Below are 23,585 nucleotides of genomic sequence, written 5' to 3'. Positions count from 1 at the left end.
ATTAAAAACCAACCCGCCGGAAAGTCGCCGCCGTGATGGGAGCCCGTCTCGAGTTTGACCCGTTTCACATTCTCACCCCGCGTGGCGAAGAGTCTCTTTTTTTTGGGGGGGGGGGGGGAGGGGGGGGGAGAGAGATGAAAATAAATGACCCGCTGACATCACACGCGCAGGTCAGCGGTAAGTAAAGGAGAAGAGCGGGGAAAACATGCCACTCACACGGCGAGCCGCCGAGGAGGAGAAGGTGGCGCCAGGATCCAGGCTAAAAATACGGCAATTAAACAAAAAGCTGTTAATGAATCATGGGAGAAGCTTCGGAGAGAGAGAGAGGGGGGGGGGGGAGATAAAAGGGGGAGAGAGGTGAGAGGAGGAAAGGCAGGGAAGACGCACTAGAAAGCGGAGTTGGCTCGGTGTAAATAGGCCAGTGCCGGTCTGGCTGTGAAGAGGCGACAATCAGCCGCTGGAGACGGATTCCACAGCTCTGTGCAGCTTTGACGTTTAAGTTCCTCAATGGACTACGATGCTTTTTTTTTTTTGTTGATCACATCGCAACACACACACACACACACACACACACACACAGTGGGAATGAAATGGCCGATTACATCATACATCCGCACAAAGAAAAACAAACTGCGATTTGAAAAGTGGATATTGATTCGAAAAGGCCCTTTGGGTCAGCTGACCACCTGTGGCCCGAGCCCTCGAGTGTGTGGTACCTGTGCGTAGAACTCCTGCACCAGCGAGGGGCACTGCGCGGCGCCGGCGCGGAGGCGGGGCTCGTAGTCGGGCCGGGCGAGGCGCACGGCCTTCAGGACCATGTCCCGCTCGTCCTGCCGGAACACGCAGCGGCCGAGCAGGTCGTCCACGGACAGGCCGTCCTCCTCCATCTGGCTCAGGCACCTGGACACACGCGGGGGGGGGGGGGGGGGGACGGACGCTTTGTTTCGATGGCGGAACAACTGGGTTCTGACTTTTAAAACTCCCGTATTGGAGTTCCTTTGGATTTGGAGCGGTGCTGCCCGCTTATTCTCTTAAAATACATTGTAAAGTAATAATGATAATAGAGCACAATGAGGACCTCACTGGTGGCCCTTTAATGCACTGGCCATTATTGGACCAGAGATCCTCCTCCAGGTCGACGAAGACCCATAAAACAGATTAGCAGACCAACATATGGACACGTTAGCCGATTTTTAGTCTTTATTTCATGCCTGGTTCTTAGTTCCCAGCTCTAGCAAACACAAGATTGAGTTGTCGTTAGAGAAAGACACTTTGACACACAGTTACAGCGAGTTTGTTAAAAAAATAAAAAAACAGTGCAAGTCTTCCAAGAATTGATTTGGTCTGAGCGGCCACATTTAGGACTTAATTCATTGTTTACTGTGTCTCGGGTCACATATTGAGCTGCAAAGGGTAAAACAAAGCAGAACTTTTAATATATATATATAAAAAAAATATTTCAAGTTTGCCAGCGAACCAGAGTTTGGAGTCTGATCACAGGTTCGGGGGGGGGGGAGGGGGGGGGGGGGGGGGGTCTCGACCTCCTGACCCGCCTGTCGCCGTGGGAATGGCAGTGAGATAATCACACAACCTGCCGGGCTCCTGATTAATTCCCCTTTTAAAAAGCTCCCTCGTCACTCCGTCGCGTACCTCTCGCCTTCCACGATCAACAGTTGCAGAATATCAATTGAAGTATTTGCGCTGACGGAGAGGGGGGGGGGGGGGGGGGGGGGGGGTGGGGGGGCGACGACATCAGCGAAATGCATATTCACATTGAGTCTCTCGGTCTCCATGACCGGACTGCAGGAATGAGATAATACCGCCGTGCAGCCCATCCCTGGAATTCAAATGAGAGGCGCAATAACGCGATTATATTATAACTCAATTTCATATACGATACCTCAGAGGGAATTAATACCTTCAGCCTGCTTGCGTCTTGTGTTATTAGTGAGTTCGGGGGGGGGGGGGGGGGGACTTCAGTGATAAATATCTGGCCTGTGTGACGGTTCTATGAATTTTTAGGAAAGTGCTATTATTAAAACTGTAAGACGTATTCGTCTGGTCTATAAATCGGGGCCAATGCAATGTTTTCATAATGACTGGATGCCGCTCTGTTTGCATGACCTCCCGCTTCGGGACGCGGGGGCCGAGTCTGCGGATGGCCGCGTGGCTGCACTGCTCCCCGGAGGTAAACAAACCAAACTACATGACGGAGCAAAAGAGACAGAAACGAGGAAAACCCCACCCGCCATCGAGCTCGGAGGAGAGCTCCGCTTTACCCTCCGACTCGTTAAAAACCAGCGACGATCAGTTGAATAAAAACCACAGAGAAAGCCTCGCACGGCAATAACCCGACTTCTGGCGTTCGGATCTATGAAGTAGGTGCTACGTTTCTGAGCTCTTTCGTGTTTTCAGCCGCCGCCCCGGTGTGATGCAATGTGGGTCAGAGAAGACGAGAGAGCCTCCAACAAAGGAGGGGGGGGGGGGATATTGAATCAGTCTGGGTTGCCGGCACCGCGGGACCAGGGGAACAAAGACGGCTGAGGGGCTTGAACAGGTGGGGCGTAATCAGCCGGGCCCTCGGGAGCAGAGCGAGAGGAACGGGAGCACTGAGGGGGAGGGGAGGGGGGCGGGGGGGGGGAGGGATGCAGCAGAGGTCGACATGGGGTGATGTTCGGAGAGGGGCAGAAGGGTCGAGAAACAAAGTCAGGCGGGCTCCAAACCCACGGAGGGAACGCAAGAGCAAAAAGCCGGGCGGGGAGGACTGAGGAAAGAGAGGCACCGCTGCAGGGCGGCCATGTCACATGCAGGTATCTGCTTACCGGGATCGATGGACCAACCCGATACCTGCCCATAACCTCAGCGCCCGGCACCCCCCCCCCCCCCGTCCTCCCGTCCTCCCATTGGACCGCGCTGCATAGCGTGATGTCTACAGAGGCCAACATTCCTTCAGCAAACTATTTGAGGAGCGGTTAAAGATATAGATGGATACAGAACATTCAAATGTTGAATGAAAAGTACGTTTCATTTAAATTCAACCGCAGATCACATCAGATAATGGGAATAAAATGGAAACATTAGGAGTTATAACGAGCATTTAACCAACATGTCACATGCAGATAGAAATAAACCGTAATCAAGCAGAGAAATGTCTGTAATTTGCTAAATAAAATCCTTACATCTGTGAATTAGATGGAGCGTGAAATGCACAATGTGGCGAGTTAACTTATTATTTAACTAGTCAAATAAGTTCACCACTAAAAAGGCATAAAAAAAATTGTAAGTTGCTTTGGATAAATGTTAAAATGGGATTGTAAAAGCTTTCAGAGTTAGAGAGACGCGTCCACATATCACAGTGTTTTCTTGAAATGAGGGCATCAACGTGCACGGTTCACCCCCTCATTTTAAAAGAAAATTCCATATTTATCGGTCTATAATTCTATATTTGCTGCGGGCTGATCTCACACACTCACGCAAACAAACGCACACACGTAGCGCGGCTGGTGTACTGTTTGCGCCAAATATCATACAATTAATCTGTGTGGGTCTGACACACAGTCAGTGAGATACAAACTTGATTAATAACACTTGATGGGGATTTCGTCACGACGACCCAGTTACCGCTGAGACACAACTGGGCTGCTGGTTGTCCTCCATGAAAACTTGTGAATTGTGAAAATTTGCAACGGTTGTCGGAGAAAAAAAACAAAATAATCAAGTTCACCGCGGTGCACGAGGGCTGCTGTCTGTCAGCAAACTCTTTAATCAGCCGAAGCCGACCTAATTAACGGCGTCAGCATGCCGCCAAACCAACCAAATTAAGTCTGGGTGGGTAAAACTACAATAATTGTTTATAAAAAAAAATGTAAACTCCACGAAAGGACAAAGGAACTCAAAACCCTGTAGTGCTGGGTTGCTATGGAAACAAAATCAGCAATGAGAGAGGGGAGCAGCAAATGAAGTTCGGTGTTATGAACACTCGATCGCATCGGCTACAGAAGAGATCACCGATTCTGTGTGGCCCTCAAAATACATCGTGTGTTCATTTACTCTTGACAAGACAACTTCCAACTTATATTAAACTGGAACACGCAAAAAAGATTAGACATTAGACATCCCAGTCGAGCTCATGTATCAGAAAGAAAGAAAAGACAATTTAAATGACACAATAAAGAAAAGAGAAATCTTAAAAAGACATGTACTTTTGGTCTAAAAAGCCAAACTACAGTAACGTGAGGTTATGGTGGGGGAAAAAGTCACTATCATTGCTAATCCCTCTGCTAAAATTAACAAAAAACAACAACAATGAAGCCCATAAGGCAAAGAAAACTACACGTTGGTTCTTCTCAATATTCTTATTCTACACATGAAATGGCCGTCATGGCTTCAGTCATCAATAAATACAATAGGTAGGAACTCAGAGAGGATGCTACATCTTTAGCACAGTAGGACCCCTGCTGGAGAGTTTCTGAATTACAACTTTGTTCAAAGTACATGCTTGTTATCACAAACACAGCTCTTCATGAGTCTTGCTCTTGCGGCTTGTGTTTGTGTTAATGTGTGTGTTTGTTTGTTTGTTTACATACCTTGTGATGAGCTTCGGCTGGCAGTCGGGGTTGCGGCCCATACACTCCAGGGCGGTACAGTAGGAGCCCAGATTAGGCTTCAGGCCCGCCTCCTCTAACAGAATGAATATGCGGCCGATCTGATTCAACGTCCCCTAGGAACAGAGAGACAGGCGTGCGGCAGGGTCGTGAGCCTTTGCCTCCACCTGGTCTTTGAAAAGCGAAAAGCACACAAGCAGCACCACCACCACGGAGGAAGTTTGCGCGCGACACACAGTTAAACCACGCAGCCCAATAAAAATCCCACCTCGGAAACCCAGGCACGCACCTTCTTGGCCCACACCCTCATCATGATGTTGTAGACGTCCGTGTTGAGCAGCTTCCGCCGACTCCTCACCCTGTGCTGGCTCAGCAGGAAGCGGTGCGCCCTCTCCACGTCCCCGGCGAACACGCAGGCCTCCAGGTAAGAGCGGATGCTCAGCTGGACGTCGCCGCACGACGCCGCCGCCGCGCCGTCCTCCTCCCCCCCCCCCTCTTCCTTCGCCGGCGGCGGCTGCGGGTTGCTCGACAGCGTCCACCGGCCCTTCTCCAGCTCCTCGGCACCGCCCCAGTCTTCGGTCTGCCTCCTGCCCTCTTTGGCGGGTCCCAGCTTTCTGGAGGCCTCCGTGGAGGAAACCGCGGCGCGTATCTCGTCGGACAACTTGGTGCGAGCCCTGCTCTTGGCCAGCGGCGCGGCGTTGGGTACAACTTTGTGAGAAGTCCCGGGGAGGGCCGAGCTGCTTTTGCTTCCTTTGGATTTGGCGGACGGCTTCTCCTTTACATTCTTCTGTATTTTCTGAGGGAGGCGCTCCGCTTTTGTGAGTTTGTTTTTCTCCTCCCGGGTTAATTTCTCCATCCAGCGGCTGGTCTTGGACTTTGACGCCGCTTTAAGTGTCTTTGCGGATTTAGGAATGTCAGTTTTCTCCTTCGGTGCCACTTTGGGGCCTCTCCCGGGGGACGGGCCTTTGACAAATTGCACGTTTGCATGATGGACATCTAAAACGACGTCAGGTTGGAGTTGCTGGATTCTGGCCTTAAGCACTGAGGGAGCGAGAGAGAGAGAGAGACACACATACACATTTAAATCCAACGTGAGTAAAGAACGTCACAGAAAGGAGTCCTGTGCTAAACAGGAAACTGATGCTGATTGGTGGGCAGGATACAGAGAACTGTGACATCACAACTTAAGGCGATGACGTACCGTCTAACAGCTGAGACTGCTCCACAACGCGTTTCTTAGCATCGTCTCTCTTTGGGATCATGATGGAAACGTTTCTTCTCTGGAGCTGCAGTGGTGTCTCTGGGAAAGAAAAAAAAAAAGCAACAACACACAAACATCACACGCACGAGATGACACACGGTGGTCAGTGGAGCTCGAGGAGCAGGAGGAGTCGGGAATCGAACCTCTGATTGGACCCTATCGTCCACACGAGCTCCAGCCACCACTACCTCTCTGAAGTCGGGTCAATGTTAGCGACACAAGTCAGAAGGAGCCCTTAGCCGTCAGGTTGGGCTCCACAAAGCTTCTTCAGTCTGGACCCAATACAAAAAAAAAAAACTAGAAAAGAACCTCACCGGATATTCGTCGGATCCCGCCGTCTCTGGTGGACACGAACAGCCGACAGCGGTCCGCCGGAGACACGCGAACAGCACCGCTACGGAACAAACCGCGGCGACTCGCGCATTTCGCCAAGGCACAGACTCTGAGGAGTGACATGTTGACATCTAACAGCCCGCGTTACTGCCCAGCTCTAGGCGGCCATCTTGAATGAGACCAAGCTAGCCGAGAGGTGCGATCGTCGAGGGGTTGAGGCATGGCCAAGGGATTGCGGACTAATCGAGCAGACGGGGATTTTGACGTGACGATCGCTCGTTACTCTTGGCCTGGAAAATCCTAATAGAAATAGAAGTATGAAACATTAAAGTGTGTGTGCATGTATTCAGTATTTTACTCCAATAATGAACTTTGTATTCTAATGGCTCCAGATAAATCAATTAAAGTTGTTAAACCAAACTTTCCCAACTTAAATATATGGATACAGGACAAATGATAAATAAACAAAATATTTATTTATTCGTATATATATATATATATGATGTAGACGTTTTGTAAATAGTAGTATTTACAAAAAACAAACATTACATTACATTTACATTAATTTACTTGTGAATGTAACTTCTCTTTTTTTTGAATGGAAGGTGACTTGCATATGGCCTACAGGTGGCAGTCTTATCAAAGTCAAACAAAGTAGGACTGGAGGTCAACCAGGAGACCAAGGTGAAAACGAGTATCATGGTATGCGTCACAATTAGACATCTTTTGTTTTCACATATGTGTTATTTACAGCCTCATTCAAATTTGGATTCTCTGAGTTGTTTTACTAATACAAATTTATCATCATTGGTACAGTATAAAGTTTAAAACAGAGAAGTTATGTAAGGCAATAGTTGAAACTAAGAGCCTAAAAAATGACTTAATATTGAATATGCAGCAGGCAAGGTCGTGTATTTTATTTTGATCAATTTATTAATTTACCATCAATGAATACGTAAGCTTCTATCTAAATGTAAATGTAAAAAGAACAACTGTTCATTAATAGTCCCTGGGCAAGTTTTTACAAATTATTAGACTGAAGCTATCAACACAAAGCTTTAACAAAAGCACCATGGTAACAAAACCATATGATACCTTACAATAAAATACATTAATGCATTTCAAATGTAATTATGTAACGATTTGAATGTATTTCCATGGCTTTAACCTCATAGCGAACGCTGGTTAGTCCACACACACATACACACACACACACACACACACACACACACACACACACACACACACACACACACACACACACACACCTCACCACAAAAAGTATTAAAGCCAATTTAAAATGATTGTCTTCCGCTTCTTTCTGGACTTCTTGAAGTGCGATTTAAATCAAGCGTGACTCGGCTCCAAATTGAAAGTAAAACGGAATGTATCTCATTCACATCCTGTACACTTTGTGACCCCCCCCCCCCCCGCCCCACTCCCCCCCCCCCCCCCCCCCCCAGCAGTGTCAGCCTCCCCCTGTCATGCATCCATAAAGCATTCTTAAACACTTTAGCGGCCCTTTGTGTCTCGGCCGGCTGGAGGTTAACACAAGCACTACTTGACAGTGAGAGGGAGGGGGGGGGGGGGATTTAGGAGAAAGGGGGGGTGGGGGGGGCACATAGTACATCTTTTCTCAGCGGAGGCGGTGGCCCGAGAGCGCAGCGGTGGGGCGTCTGCTGCTGAGCCGTAGGTGAGGACATCGGGAGGTGTTTGTCGCCATGGTTCACGAGTGGGGGGCCCCTTGACAGCCTCGTTTGATGTGGTCGGCCCCCGTCGGCGGCCGGCTCTCTTTGCGCTGGTGTGACAGTCATTGCCGGGTGAGTGACTGTCAATGCCTCGCTCCCCCCCCCCCCCCCGACAAAAGAGGAGAAGACAGGCATTCATGGGGCCTGATAATGGCCAGGCCCGGGGACAAGGCTGCCATTCTCGCACACTTTGATCATGTGGGCTCCTTTGCACACCTTTGTGGGGGCCGCCTATTTGTTTAACAGATGGAGAGAGCGCTGCTTTTTGATGGAGATACTTCTCCGTGAGATGCCCCGTGGTGGTAAAAAGCCTTTGGCGTGGGTTTGTGTGGTAGTCGCTTGTGTGTGTGTGTACGCACCACTTACATGGAATTAGTGACCTGTGTAAAAAAAAAACAAAAAAAAAACTGCTTCTTAAGAAACTCCACACGCGACTCCACATGTGTGTCGCCCGAGAGGTCATAAATAGAGCTGAGCTTGAAAACTTCATTAAACTCTTTTTAAAAATCACACTTTTGGGCTCAAGCCGATAAACATCCCCCCCCCCCCCGAGCACTGACTGATCACAGCACACGCTTTATGTCCATTACTGTCCATTACTGTCCATTACGGGGGAGACAGACGTCCCTCAGGCTTCTGGTCGGGCCTTCACCGGACTGCCGTGACTCACTGCGTTTGAAGATGATTTAAATTAGAGGGTCAATTTAAATGTCTTAAGATGTGTCGTGCTACTACTTACAAGTGCATGTTAATAGAATCATTGGAAAGAAAGAACGTCAATGACTCTGCAAAGCCGGTCGGGGGGGGGTGAGGAAATGCAGCGTCAGCAAAGGTCCTGTTCAGGTCCTCTGTTATTTGCTCCTGATGCACCACATTAGCAGTGCACAGATGCTTTGGTCACCACTGGAGAGACTTTTTTGTTGTTGTTTTTTTTTTTTTCTTCCCCTTCCATCAAAAGAAATTTCATTGTACCCGAAATCACAAGCAGCGGCTAACACGTGTGAGATAACTGGGACTCCTTCGGGTTCGGCGAAGGAGAAAGTAGAACGTCGTCCAAACGCCGCCACCGAGTCAAGAACCAGAACGCCGGGTCACGGCTGAGCTCAAACGCGGCCGCCAGAGACAAGGGGGGGGGGGGAGAAAAACCGAGACATGGACTCAGGAGGCAGGCAAAACAATTAATAATAGGGAGCTATTACTGAGGGATTGTCAGAGCCAGGAGGGAGGTTGGGTTTCAGGCCCCTTTTGAAGACTTTGATGGTACAAAACAGGCCTCATTATGGAGATATTATCTCCATTCATACACTTACAGAGCCGCTTGGATTCCTGCTGGGAAAGATTAGGTTCCTCCACTTGAGAACATCCTCCTCGGGTGCAGAGCGAGTGTTTCTCGGCTCGTGGGGGGGGGTGGGAGTTGGAGTGGGGGCGAACACCCACACAAGTGGAGTGCGTGAGGAGATAGTCAGTGCTAGCCAATACTTTGGTATAGGACCAAAACACCGGCGTGTGGAGGGTCGATTAACGAATGCTAACAGGCTAACAAACCGAGCTGCATTTTGAACACATGGTCAGTGTCGTTCGGTGAAGCTAAGTAACAAAAAAACAACCACATAAAACCGCGTTTAAAGCAGCTACGTTACGACGTTTAACAAAGAAACACTTATCCTCATTGTCTTCTCTGGCACTGAGCTCAGAGCCCCAAAAAACACACAACGGAGCAATCTGCCGCCACATCTGACAGTCACATGAAGGCCCGCGCTTTGTTATTGACCTCGCGGTGAAAAGTCACATTAAATGATTGTATGATTTTAATTACGAGGGGGAATTTTGTACAAAGAAAGGACGAGTCTTTTCTCTGTCTCTGTCTTTGTTGCGTTTGTTGTGTTTTGCTACGTGAGACTCCGGTCCAACAGGAAGTGAGGATAACCTTCCTCTCCATCAAAATAAAATGAGAGTGATTGATTAATTTTTCTTAGTGGAACCACGTGTCCAGTAGTAAGAGTCAGACTGCAATACGTTGGTTTCCAAAGTGGTTGGAAAACGTTTGACTTCATTCCAGATAAAATGTACATAATAGTGTCAAATAAAAGAGTTAAAAGTTTATTTTTCTTTCAAGTCCTTTGAACTCACCCATCAGTAATCAGTTGATTGACATGATATTAAATATGAAAAATAGTATCACTGTTCATCGTATGAGATACAAAATAAAAGGAGCCTTTCTCTGTACCTGACTAATCAGTTGATCACAAAAGTAGAATAAATTGTTTAACTTCTACGACCTGAACAAACAAAAGTTGGCAACTCTGCTCCAAACATTATGAATCTCATACTGGAAAAGATAAATGGTTCGAGCTGTTGCTTTTTGGAGACATTTGGAGTCGGTTGGGATCAGCTGGAAGCGTCATCTGACAACACGATTCGCCCCATTCAACTTTTAAAGGAATGCTTCTTCAGGACATAAATCATTTCTGAAGAGCCGAGATGATGCAGCTCAGAAGAATGAGGCGAAGGCGACAGTCACCCAAACGCCGAACACAAATCGTTTTAACACGTGTCGTTTGCAAGTGCTGAAATACAGAGAGCAACACATGAAATACTAAGGCCTGCAAACATTTAGATGTCCTGAAAACTGTATCCACGTTTTTTTCACTACGTCACTTAACTAAGAACACGCTCCCAACGATCCCTCGTCCCTGCATCTCTCCGTCCTGCACCCGAGAAGTGTCCTCCGCCCTAGAAGTGTCCTCCGCCCTAGAAGTGTCCTCCGCCCGAGAAGTGTCCTCCGCCCGAGAAGTGTCCTCCGCCGAGAAGTGTCCTGTGCCGAGAAGTGTCCTCCACCCGAGAAGTGTCCTGCACCTTGAAGTTTCCCTCCACCGAGAAGTGTCCTCTGCCGAGAAGTGTCCTCCGCCGAGAAGTGTCCTGTGCCGAGAAGTGTCCTGTGCCGAGAAGTGTCCTCCACCCGAGAAGTGTCCTGCACCCGAGAAGTGTCCTGTGCCGAGAAGTGTCCTCCACCCGAGAAGTGTCCTGCACCTTGAAGTTTCCCTCCACCGAGAAGTGTCCTCTGCCGAGAAGTGTCCTCCGCCGAGAAGTGTCCTGTGCCGAGAAGTGTCCTCCACCCGAGAAGTGTCCTCCGCCTTGAAGTTTCCCTCCACCGAGAAGTGTCCTCCAGCTGAGAAGTGTCCTCCGCCGAGAAGTGTCCTGCACCTGAGAAGTGTCCTCCGCCTTGAAGTTTCCCTCCGCCGAGAAGTGTCCTCCGCCGAGAAGTGTCCTCCACCCGAGAAGTGTCCTCCGCCTTGAAGGGTCCCTCCGCCGGACGGACCCCCGGAGCGCGGGGACCTGAAGGGAGGACAACGCGAGGATAAAACCCCGGAGGAAGTGAACAGACACGGCGGGTGAAAAGGCTGCGGTGATCACAGAGGTACCACCCAGATGTGCAGCTTTGATCAGGAGCCCGCCGGGCACCCCAAAAAACACCCAGAACATAATGGCAGGTAGACAGGAATGGCTCGGGGGGGGCGGGGTGGGGGGGGAAGCAGGAGCTGGGAGTTTGGAGAAAGAGGTGACTGGTCTCGTTCTCACAAGTGTGTCTTTTATGATGGGAAGGTTTTTAAAAGGGGACGGGGGGGGGGTGCGACAGCAAGTCTCTGGGGGCAGTTAACAAGCCGGAGAGTGTGAAGTGACTGTCACCCTCTCCGAGCTCCTCACACACACCTCGCGGCCTCGGGGTGCCGCTCGTAAGTGAAACAGGGAGCCCCCTCCGAGGGGGGGGGAACTGCAACCGGAACCTCTGTCAATCTTTTTCCATCTTCCAAGTTTTTTTCAGTAAATGCATTTCTTTCCATCCACGGTTGTCACTTCGTTGCCGAGTACACGTAGATCCGGCCTCAGCCGCCTGCATCGTGCAAGTGAGAACCGGCATAGGAACTCTGCTTCTTGCTGTTTTGATGTCACCATGTTTTTTTTTTTCTGCAGGCAGTTAGCTTAGCTTATCTTAGCTTAGCATAGCTTAGCTTAGCGGAAAAACCAAAGAAAGGGGCTAACACACAGCTAGCCTGAATCTGTCCATTGGACACAGCCTCAGAAGCTCCTATGAATATTAAGTTGTGTCTCGTACACAAAAGATGTGACGTTGAGATGCACAAAAGATCGACTGAGTTGAATCATTAGTATCGTCACTGAAGTTGTAATTCCCCTGTTTGGCCACTAATTACAATTCGCTTGAAAACCACTCTCAAGTCTTTTCATTAGAAGGGGGTTGATTCTTGTGATTAGCGCAGAGTGGTATTAATCTTCTCATTTAACTCGCAGGAATAAAGCACTTCAGTGTATTTGCCCTTTATGTTCTAGTTGGATAGGGTATTTTTGTTTTTTTTCTTCACATACTAATAATGTTATATTAAGCTGGGGAAAAAAAAAGATTCATCCCCTGTAAACCCACATGGGACTTCTTACCCTAATAAGGTTCATTACACGGCTTGTAAAAAACAGACAAGTGTGGGAAGTCACAAAAAAAAGGTGTTCTTCATTTCCGTCCTGCTGCCCCAAATGAAATTTGGCCAAGATCAGAGAAGGTGTTCCATTGAAATATTAACGCAGGTGATCAGAAAGTCTCTTCTGGACAAACTCTGCCGACACTCCTGCAACCTGCTCTGTGTTGCCGACTGCTCGGTTTGATTCAAACCAGCAGGGCGATAAAAAAAAAGGGCTTCCTTAATTTGCCACATGTGACCAAGAGAGAAGAAAAGAGAGTGAAGGTGTAAAAAAAAAAAAAAAAAAAAAAAAAGGGGGGTCTCCGCGCTGGTTCACTGGACAGTAATGGAGCCGATTGCAAAGCGCTTCAGCGTTCACATCAAGGGGAGATAGCAGAGGTTTTCGGGGACAGGAAGGCGGACGTAAGTCCTTCCAGGTGTCCGTGACGACAGCAAAGGATCCAAAATCCTCAAGGTGAGAATAAAACCTCCCCGGAGGGACAGAACAGAAAGAAGAAAGAACAAAACCAACAAAAAAAAAAGGGACGGCGTTGGATGAGGGCTTTCTCGTTTGTTTGAAACTGTTGTGAATGAGTGCGGTGGCCCCACCCCAACACCCCCCCCCCCCCCTCGAACCCCCCCCCGCCTGCCCCTCTCTCTTTCAACCCCCCAGACGCCGGCCCTGCCCAGGATAAAATGCAGAAGAGAGGACTGACTGAGCGTGAGGCGTCCTTTTAGCGCTCCACTGCCCTGTGCTACAGCTGACACACGGACACACACACTCTCTCTCACACACACACACACACACACACACACACGCTCTCCCTCCCGTACTCGCTCGCTCACTCCGTCTCCTTCTCTCTCCCCCTTTCTCTCAGTACCACACACACACACACACACACACACAAACACAGACACAGACGCGCACACACTCACGCAGTCAGTCACCAATCCTCCTCATTCAACTGCCTCTCAGCCACGGGTCAGCAGCTCAGACAGGCACCTTGTTCCTATTCAGCTGGAAAGAGAAGAGCATCGCAAGGTGCACGCACACACACTTTAGAACACAAAGATACACACATCCACAAGCCGGCAAACACACACACACACACACATGCGCATCTTCAAACCGCCCCAGGACTTTTATCTGTGGCAACGGGAACGAAGACCTTAGTGCGAGGAGGAGAAGCAACAAGGAGCGAGCTCGAAGAGGAACTTTTTTTAGAGGTGGATCCACAGAGGGCTTCAGGCAGGACATCGAGAGCCGGTGCCGGAGATGACAACGGGAGCGTCGCTGTAGGGAGGCCTGCCGTCAGCCCGAGGTGGTTTCCCTCCCATCTCTCCTTCGGGACTCCCGCCCTCCGACCATCCCTCCGATCGGGGCATCTCCCCCCATCATCAGCATGCCTGCAGCTTGCACCAGGTGCACCTTGGGAGTCTGACCCACCATGTGCAGATGGACGCCGTCCGTAGCTCATCTCTGTCCTGAACCCGCCGTCGGCACCGCCGTCGCTGCCAGAGCCGCTGCCGCAGCCGCTGCCAGAGCCGCTGCCAGAGCCGCTGCCAGAGCCGCTGCCGTCGCCGCCGGGCGACCTCTGTCCTTTCCCAGCGCAGCCTCCCTCTGCCTGGCATGCTTCAGCTTGCTGCTGGTCACCGCCGGCACGGCCACGGGGGCCTGCCCCCCCGGGGTCGGGCATGAGCCCCTTCGCGCGCTGGCGAGCGGCATCAACTGCTCGTGGACTTTGGAGAGGCACACCCGCAGCTACAACCACCTGGAGGGCGACGTCCGACTGCGGCGGCTCTACTCCGCCAACAAGTTCTTCCTCTGCATCGACAGGACGGGAAAAGTCGACGGCACGCGGCGGAAAAACTACGCAGACAGTAAGTGCGCCCGAGTTCTGTGCATGAGATGCGTGTGGAGAGGATCCCCCGCTGGTGCCCTCACTTTAAAAAAAAACACATGTTTTTCTTATCTGTTGGGCTTTTATAGCAGTTGGTAGGGACACCCTTTGGCTTCGTGGCCGCTGAGCTATTTGCGTGGTGTTTAGAGCTGGAGAGGCGCGTTGCTAGGTGGGGAATACCCCGGTGTGGATTTAGACTCCTCGTGGGGGGGGGGGGGGGGGGAAAGCAAGGGGCCACTGGAAAGCTGACTTGAGGAAAGACATTGAGCATCAGTTGGCCGTGCAAAGCAAAAAAAAAAAAAAAAAAAAGAAGAAGAAGAAGCTTCAGTTTCACCGGCGTTTAACTTGTCAAAACTGTGAGAAAAGCGAATCCATTGCGAGCGGCAGGTGGACACGGAAACACACATTCCCTCTCGCGAGTGCACGCTTGGCTTCTCGAGTTTGACTTGTCATGAGCAATGATACTCAAAAAATGCAGAACTTGCTATTTTGCCCTCGCGTTCTTTCCGACAATCCCGCTCGCAGGCTGCGGCTCACCCCCCCCCCCCCTCCCCGGCACCGATATCCAACCTGAAGTACTCGGCATGTGACAAAGCGGTTGCACTTAAGGCGCCCACGGACTCTGCACTCCGTGCCCAACATGCGCTTCTCAGGGAGGGGGGGAGGGGGGGGGGACACCCGAGAAGAGCCGCGGCCCTGAGCCTCTTCGACGTGTCCATCAATGGCCGTCTTTCAGATGCCTGACCAGGTCAGACGAGCCAACTCCGGTCACCATCTGACCCCCCCCCCCCCCCCCCCCCTCCCTCTCCATTAGTCACCAGCTGACGGACGGACTGGATGGCCCTTAGAGACGTTTATGCAATTGACGGTAATATTTATGCAATTTTTTTTGTTTTATGCAAGTGGGTGAGTCAGAGTTTTTCCGTGCGGCTACCGGGGGGGTGGGGGGGGGGGCGGAGAAGCCGCCGGTCTGCTGCCGACTGGATGACATTTGTTGACCTGTCGGGAGTAGCAGATCCCGTTAAAACCACACACACACACACACTCGAGATGAATTATTACCGCGTTAAAGTTGGACCTGTGTGGCTTCCACCAAATATCACTCCCAACGGTCGCATGACTCTGAACACCCCTTCAGAGGTGGTGCCGGAGGTGTGGTGTGATTGTGACACTTTGTGTCCTTTTCTTGCGTTTTTATTAATGCCTCAGTGTTCGCAGCAAAGTCCCCACAAATTTGAATGTCCTCGTGCATTTTATCCGCCGTCCGCTCATTTCCTTCGGTGGAAAGAACGATTCTACGTGCTGGCCCGCACACGGCGAGGGGGGTGTGTGTGTGTGTGTGTGTGTGTTCGGGAGCTGAGCCTTGCGTGGGCCTCGTGGTCGGTCTGCGGTCGGGGGCAGGTCTGGTTTAAGGCCGCGCTGAGGTCTCGCTCCGTCTGAGGCTTCCGTTACTGCCGTCACCCCGAGGAGGTTTTTCAGGAGGACTAAAGCCCTCCCCCGACCCGGGGCGGGTTCTTGTTACTGATGCGGTCGGGACGCTATGGATCGGAGCGGTCGGGCCGAGCAGGAAGTTGTGCATATTTGATGAGAGTCAATTCTTGTTTGGGATGTCATTGATTCTTCTGAAACATTTGGTTCCATCTCACACATCAGCCGCTGGCTCAAAGTCGTGCTTTCGGTACTGTAACCTTCCCGTTCTTTTTTAATTGTTTCGCGCTGGACCGACCTGAGCTCCGGGTTGGCCTTTCGGGCCGGGCCGACAGCTCCTCTTGTCCTCCGCGTCGCCCCCGCAGCTAATAATGCGCCGACAGGAGTCACACCCAGGCCTCCGTCGCACACCAACCGACTGGGGCACTCAGTTTTTCCACACCCGACTCCCAGCTCCCTGTCAGGTGCAAAAACAGTTGGAATTAGTCGACTGAGTAGACCCTCAGCTGGAAATCGAGGCTGGAAAAATATTGGACCGATCCCAGAGGAGCCGGGGCCTGGAACAGCTGAGGGAAGAGGCGAGAGAGGGAGGGAAGTGAGAGGTGAGAGAGAGAGATGGACGAAGGGGTCGAAGGGCGGTTAGAGACAAAAGCAGAACACGAATGGTCAAAAAAAATGCATTTCGGTGTGTCGTTCTGGACTTTTAGTGCGTGAGGGATAAGCGACATTCAAAAAAAAAAAAAAAAAAAGAGATTGGCATCAGGCATTGAAATGCCCTGTCAGATCTTACCAGAGGACAGATAAGGGATTAAATGCACACAGAGGGATGGAATTCTGCATCAGCGAGGATGGAGGCTGCAGCGCGTATCAGTTTCATCTCCAAATGGCAAATGCGCTGCCTTGTGAGCACTCACGCGGAAATACACACAAACACTCAACCACACACACACACACACACACACACACACACACACTCCAAAGTTTCGGGTATCTGCTGCTGATTTGTTGACAGAATGGAATCAAGTTTTACATTTAGCGGCATGTCAACGCGTGCGTTTTCGTTAGATTAAAACCACAGAGACTGAAATCAGACGAGATGCGTGACTCGGCTCCTATCTGACAACAAATATACGACTCTTAATATATAGATCCAGCTACAAAGTTCCAAAGTTTTCCAAAAATAACTTATGAGCCGCAAGAAGAGAGACACTCGACAGTGCTTTTTTTTTGTTGAGGGAGACCGAAGGAGAGTAGAGGGGGGGGGGTGGGGGGGGGGGCGACATGTTTTCCTTTTGACCTGCCGGCAAAGCAGAAAATGACCGAGGGGGGAAAAAAAACACACCCAAGTGTTTACAAAAGCTCCAGTGGCAGGTACGCATCATATCCTGCCACCGGGTCACCGGTCATTGGCCGCTCGTGAGACGGCGCGGCACAGCTGCGCGGGGGCACGCCCAGCAACCTCAGCTCCCATGATCCTTTGCAACGTCAGAATCAAAACGCAGAAATGCAGAACCGGGCGCGGTCCAATTCGGTCGAACACACATCGAAGGCGAAGTTGAAATTTTGTGGTGTTAATTACTAACTGTTTTTGTTATTTGGCTGCGTAAATCTTATTTCATCTCAGTTCAAAATGGCCGGACTGTTAGATGTTGTGCAGGATGCGGCGTGCAACATCTCGCCGTTTGATGTGAGAGTTTTTTCCTCGTTCCACCGGTGTGTATTTGCCTTGGAACGGGACCCACAGGAAGGAAAATCTTCCACCCCCCCCCCCCCCCCCTCTGAAAAAATGTTGTGCAAATGACTCAAAGCTGCTTTGGACAGAAGGGGGGGGGGGGGGGGGGGGGGGGCGGAAAACTGTCCCTCGCCAAGCAGGGACGGAACCTGAAATTGGGGGGAAAAGACGGGACGAGTGCTTCAGACAGCAGACTACGTCCACCTGCGAGGTCTGAGCAGTAAAACTGACCCGCAGTAGTAAAACGATGTTTGCGAGTGAGGAAGAGTTCATATTTAGAAATCTGTTTGGTTTAGTGGTCAATTAAACTAGTGGGGGAGTAAATGCGAGTGAATTCATACCTCATCCACGGGGGAAATAGCATCGTCATGCCACCGCTTTGTCAACGGCACTGTACATTTGACTCAGGCTCTTGTCAGCGGTATCAAAACATACAGAAAAAGTTCTCTTTTACCACTTCAGATCATATCCATCCAAGTCATGGAAAGATAGACACGACACAATGGTTTTTACAGGAGAAACGACACAAAAATCCTAACAGTTTGCACTGAAATCAAATGCTCAAGATTGGGTTTAAATCAGTTTTGCACAGTGCAAAAAATATTTCCCCGGGGAATACGACACCATACAGAAGACAACAAATCTGCATTTCCCTTCAAAGGAATTGTAAAGTGACACCGGAAAACACCGGTCTTCTCCATCCCGTGCGTTATCTTGGCTGACACATACCCGCCGAGAGGGACAGACGTTACGCAACGTCTCCCGCTTGCTGTCTGCCGTTATAAAAGGTGTAAAAAAAAAAAAAAAAAAATGAACCACCCCCCCCCCCCTTCATTCTGTCCTGGGCAGCATTTTGCATCCCAAACCGTGACTCACCGTTAATTCTGGTGGCGCTGCCGAGTGGGGAAGCACCTGGGCGCAGGAAGCCCTTTGGTGTTTACAAAATGGGGAGAATACACATGTTAATGAGGCGGGGAAGAGCCGCCACCGCATTGAGGTGGAAATTAAAGGCCAGAGTAAAGAGTGCTGGAGCGTTTCCCGTTGCTCATTAGGCATTATGTAAAAGGTTCCTCCGGGGGGTTTCGTCTCCACTGAGAGCCCGGCATGGGCGGACATTTTGGATGCCAACGGGAGGGTGAAATCCCACGAATCGCGCATTGATTACCCCTTCAATGGAGGACAGTGCCATGGCCTCAAATGGAAATCCACCCTTTGTCAGCTGTGTCTTGCATCAGGAGGCCGAAAGCTAAATAAAACATCACTGGCGCGTACGCGCGTGCGTGCTAATCACGCACGTCAAATTCGCCTCTCACACACACACACACACACACACACACACACAATAACTGTCCTGGGAACGTTTGCAGGACAAGAGTGTCAGTGTCACCCTAATTAGCCGAGGATCCCTGGTATCTGCCACCAGGGTTTGATATCATGAATGGGCTCTGTAAATGTAGCAATTAGTAGCTAACGACCTTTAGCAGTCTGGCTCAGCGGGATTTACTGGGTTCATCAGCGGGTTTATTGAGTCTGACTTTGGCTCCGGATTCCCTTTATGGCGTCTCACAGCTCTTGACATCCTGTGGGTGTGAAGGCAACACAAAGGGTTGGAAGGCCTCGCAGTGCCAGTGAGCAGCTACTTGGATCCGAAGGCCATTGATTAAAAAGGTGTTTGCACCCGATGGTCTGAAAAGCTTCTTTGGGACGGACACAAGGTTCAAGTATATCCATTTCTAAACACGTGAGGGAAGAAATAGTGACAACGTTTTAAGAGGGTTAGAATCTTTTCTTCCAGGATAACAGACATAAAACCATCCCTCAACCATTTAGGTGCTATATTCTTTATTTTAATTTAAAGTTTTTTTTTTTAAATGGGGGTAAGGATTTGGGCCTTTTTCTAGATAACAATACATTAGCACTGTCATAGTGTGAAAGGTGTACAATTACTCATAATTAGATCAGGTGGGAAAAGTCAGTCTTACAACCCATGTTTGAATTTTTGAAGCATCCGCTACAGACATCTTGGACCCTACACACACACACACACACACACACACACACACACACACACACACACACACACACACACACACACACACACACACACACACACACACACACACACACACACACACACACACACACACACACGCGCGCACACATCTCTAAATACATCTAGGCCTGACTCGCTAAAGCCACAGAGGATTTAAAAGTGTTCAAATTTGAACCTCAAATCGCAAGGACGTACGTGACCAGGAAGCAATAATAGCTGGAATGCGACGCACCTGTTGCCCTGCGGACAGACACCCGTCCATCCCTGTATGGATATGCTCCAAATCATAAAGGAAGCAATAAGAAGCAATAAAATCACTTGTTTCTTTTCTCATGGGTGACATTGAGATGAACCTGGGTCCGTGGACCTTTAGGCCTTTCAATAGACTTTAACCTCAGCTACAAACCGCTGACACACGCAACCTGCTCACCCATCTGTGCAGTTAAATATTGACATGCTGTCAGGCTACCAAGTCATAAAAATACTGTTTTTTTTGCTATAATGGACTGGAAATCTTGTTTATTCCCGACACTTCTCTCTGAGGAGGAATGGAGCTCCATCACACTGGTGATTCTGACTCAAAATGACACATTTACTCTATTTAACGCTGCAGCAAATGAGAAACAGATGACCTGACCTTTCTTATCATGCAGACCTCCCCTGATTTAATTCATGTGTTAGTTCGGATTATTCGATTCAATCGAGAAAAAAAACAAGTCTAAGCCCCTGTTGTGATGTTTGATGAAAAAGTCAGCGGATCTCCAAAGTCGTCGGGATTCATCCTCGGGGGAACACGAATGTATTCACAAAAAGGTTGCGCCAATCCATCAGGTTCATGTCGAGATACTTCACAGGATAAACAAAATTTAGATTTAAAAAAAAAAAGTGCATGAGTAACATATTAAGTTAAGTTTATTTCTTGATTTTTCTTTAGGAAATTGTGTGATTGTGACTTCAAGAGTGATGCAGAGGAGTCCGTCTGCTCTGAATGTATTTCCAGAGAGCGGGATAATTGATGCAAATTTCCGATCGGGTCTGAAAAACGGCGACTTTGATGCCCCCCCCCGTCCGCGCATTGGCCGGCAGGTTCGAGACCATACAGCGTCTTCTCCAGCGTCGCACACATCCACCCTCGTGCCTGCTCTTTATCTCCGGCACCGTTTGGCTAAACGAAGGCGAGCAGGATGTGAGCGTCGCGTCGGGAGGGGCCCTTTGAACCCGTGTGTACATTCTAGAAGAGCATGCGCCTGTGTTTACGCTCGTGCCATTGCGGCAAGCATGCGGCATGACCCTTAAACTGAAAAAGATGTGCATTTCCCCCCTCTCCCTAATGGCTAATGGGAACCAGACCTTACCTTGCACTCCATTCGAGCGCGTGTTTGTCCGTGCTCCTCTTCAGAACTCAGGTACTCAGCAGGACGGTGCCATGCAGTGTAAAAATGCCAATTAGAGCACAGTGCTAAAGGTTTTTATTCTTGTATTTTTGTAGTGTTCATGTACTAGGGTACTACATGTTCTCATCACCAGTACAGTTTGATCTTTGAAAGAACTTTCTAAATTAAAAAAAAAGGGGTTTAGTTATCTAACTGCTTCAAGTAAATGACGTAATGAAAAAGCAGCCATTTGTGGCAACATGAAAAGTCGAGGATGCTCTGAATGTAGAACGCATTCGGTGTGGACAATCAACTGTTGTGCGCTACGCGTGTGAAAGGGAAACGCCTTATTCTGAGGACATTGTCGTACAAGATAATGGCTTTTGTCAGAAAAAGGTTGACACTTTTCCCCGTAATACCTTCTTCAGCTCCTCTTTGCACAGGTACAAGCCGGGTTCGATACCTGCTCATTTCTCTTCATATATTTATTTCCATACACATGTCTTTCACTATCATCCTTTTGATTATTTGATTTTTTTTTTTGTATCCGTCTATCCACCCATCACCATCCCTCTCTCTCTCTCTCTCCCTCTCTCTCTCCTGCTGTCTCCATTTCCCCCCTCTCCTCCCCTGCAGTGGATAGGATTAGGGTCAGGCCCCTTTGGCCAGTGGAGCAAGTGACAGCTCTGACAGAGCCCTGATTTCACTCTTGTGCCTTCTGTCACCTCCCCGTAGGCCCGTCTCATTTTAATAATGTAAATATGGGGCAGGCTCAGGCCACAGAGAATATTCTGTGTCCAGGTGCTCAGTCACTGGAACCTTTGCTCCACACCTGAGCACCTTACAGTTGGCAGTTATCCATCAAACTAGACTTGGGAGTTGGTGGGTTGAATACAGAACCACTAGCAGAAAGAAAAAGTAGAGAAGTAAAGTACAAATCCAAAGTGTGGTTCAAGCTCCAAAAACGCGGGGGTTTTGCATTGCATTTCCTATATTGCAACCGGATAGTTTCATTCATTAGATAAACCGTGCCTGGGTATCAAAAATCAGGTCTACGATTTGTTATAAGTTTTAAAAAAAGAAAAACCCATAATATGGAGCCAAATCCAGGTCAAAAGTTTTGTTCATTCAAGAAAAAAAAAGTTTTGTTGTTGAACATAAATACAACAAGTGGACGAAAAATATTTCCGGTTTGAATACAGTTTATTTTTTTGAATAAAATATTTTTTCCATTCTTAACTATTATTTTACTTACTATTTTTTTTTCATATTCACTGTATTATATATTTTCGGTCGCAGATTTTAATATTTTCAGATTCAAAACTCTTTTTTTTTCCTGACCAAACCAGCCACAGATGCGACGCACCAGCTTACTGCAATTTAGTGGCACAGGAGAATGACCTCAGTCTAATGTGCCCCCCCCCAACCCCCCCCCTCCAGTACCAAAGTGCAGGAAACTGCAGAAGCCGTGAGTCACAAAGCTCTCGGCGGGCTGCAGATCTGTTTGTAACTATCTGTGAAGCCTTTGATAGCTCGCTGTTGGCTTGTTACGGATGTGATGCATGATTTGGAGGCAGTTTGCCCTCCTTGATTAGAGAAAAGGCCTCTTTGCGTCGGGCCAGATCCAGGCCCCTCGGTACCGTGGGCTTCGTTAACCTTTTTCACCTCTGCCCTCGCTCAGCCTCCCTACCCCCCCCCCCCCCCCCCCCCCCCCCTCTAGTGTTACCTTCTGCTGGAGGGCTTGCCTCCGCCGTGCATTCTGTGTTTGATCAGCGGAGGGTCCTTCCACCGTTGGATTTACAGTCCTGGAGGTCCCTAATGAGCCGACTACGTACCAATCACAGCTTAGCATGTCCGAGGGTTGGTGTAGCTTCCACGGAGTCAATGCTGACAGGACATGCAAGACGCGCTAATCACTGTTTGATGGGGCCTGTGTGTGCGGCGGATCCCCCGAGCCTCGCCGTCGTTTACCCTTAAACTAATACATTTTGGGCCTGTTTTACTGTTTAGGAGTTTTTTTTTGGTTTGTTTAACACTGCCACAGCTGAAAAGGCACACACACACACACACGTGTACGCAGATACATCCAGATGTGGGTGGCGATCCTGGAGCATTGGGTGAGTCCGTCTGGGGATAAATCAGGCCGACTAATCTGTCCTGCGAGGGGATGGGGGCTAATTGGTGGCATTTGACCCCGGCGGGCCTCGCTGGACTGTGGGAACGCAAAGCCCTTATCTGCCAGCGGTAATTGGCTAACGAAACACTTCCTGCAACTCCTCCGCCAGATCGTCATCCAGCGGTAGCGATTGGGGAGAGTCGTGCGGCGTCTCGTGCATTTTCGTGCGTGCGTGCGTGTGTGTGTGCGTGTGTGTGTGTGGCCGCCGCCGCGAGTTGCCAGGAGGCATGAGAGGTTTTGGAGAAAAAAAAAGTAAAATGGCAGGATGTGGAACTCCCAGCGGCCATCTCCACCGCGTTATCAACAGCATCGGGCTCCCCCGCGCGGTGCCCGCAGGGCGGACATCGTGTGGCTCGCCGTTGCGTTTTCAGATCCAGGTTTATGAGAAGCGAAAAGGTTAAAGTCGGTGAAATGGAGTCTTTTTGTTGTTGTTGTGTGGTGCAGAAAACAGGCCGCGGCCCGAGTGTTGGCGGCACTTTTAGATCGCTCCCTGGATACGGAGGTGCC

The 23,585-nt window shown here is 49.6% G+C and overlaps 2 protein-coding genes across 2 annotated transcripts in view; one reads left to right on the top strand and one right to left on the bottom strand.

Annotated features, from left to right (window-relative positions):
• Positions 1-6,549, bottom strand: part of polrmt (polymerase (RNA) mitochondrial (DNA directed)) — a 12,281-nt gene extending 5,732 nt beyond the window's left edge. Inside the window, exons 1-5 of the mRNA XM_062563515.1 lie at positions 6,180-6,549; positions 5,806-5,904; positions 4,894-5,645; positions 4,587-4,720; positions 717-900 (exon numbers count right to left, since the gene is read on the bottom strand). Coding sequence (XP_062419499.1) covers positions 717-900; positions 4,587-4,720; positions 4,894-5,645; positions 5,806-5,904; positions 6,180-6,321 — 1,311 coding nt within the window. The 5' untranslated portion in view covers positions 6,322-6,549. The remainder of the gene's footprint in view (positions 1-716; positions 901-4,586; positions 4,721-4,893; positions 5,646-5,805; positions 5,905-6,179) is intronic.
• Positions 6,550-13,379: 6,830 nt separating this feature from the next.
• fgf22 (fibroblast growth factor 22) lies at positions 13,380-19,068 on the top strand. Its single transcript, XM_062563514.1, has 2 exons — positions 13,380-14,296; positions 19,046-19,068. Exons 1-2 carry the CDS (start codon positions 13,864-13,866, stop codon positions 19,066-19,068), a joined length of 456 nt encoding a protein of 151 aa, XP_062419498.1. The 5' UTR covers positions 13,380-13,863.
• Positions 19,069-23,585: the final 4,517 nt, after the last annotated feature.

Source organism: Pungitius pungitius, chromosome 7 (genome assembly GCF_949316345.1).
Source record: "Pungitius pungitius chromosome 7, fPunPun2.1, whole genome shotgun sequence".
Taxonomy (NCBI): Eukaryota; Metazoa; Chordata; class Actinopteri; order Perciformes; family Gasterosteidae; genus Pungitius; species Pungitius pungitius.
The sequence above is the reverse complement of the archived record's forward strand: the minus strand, read 5'-3'. Positions and strand labels throughout refer to the sequence as shown.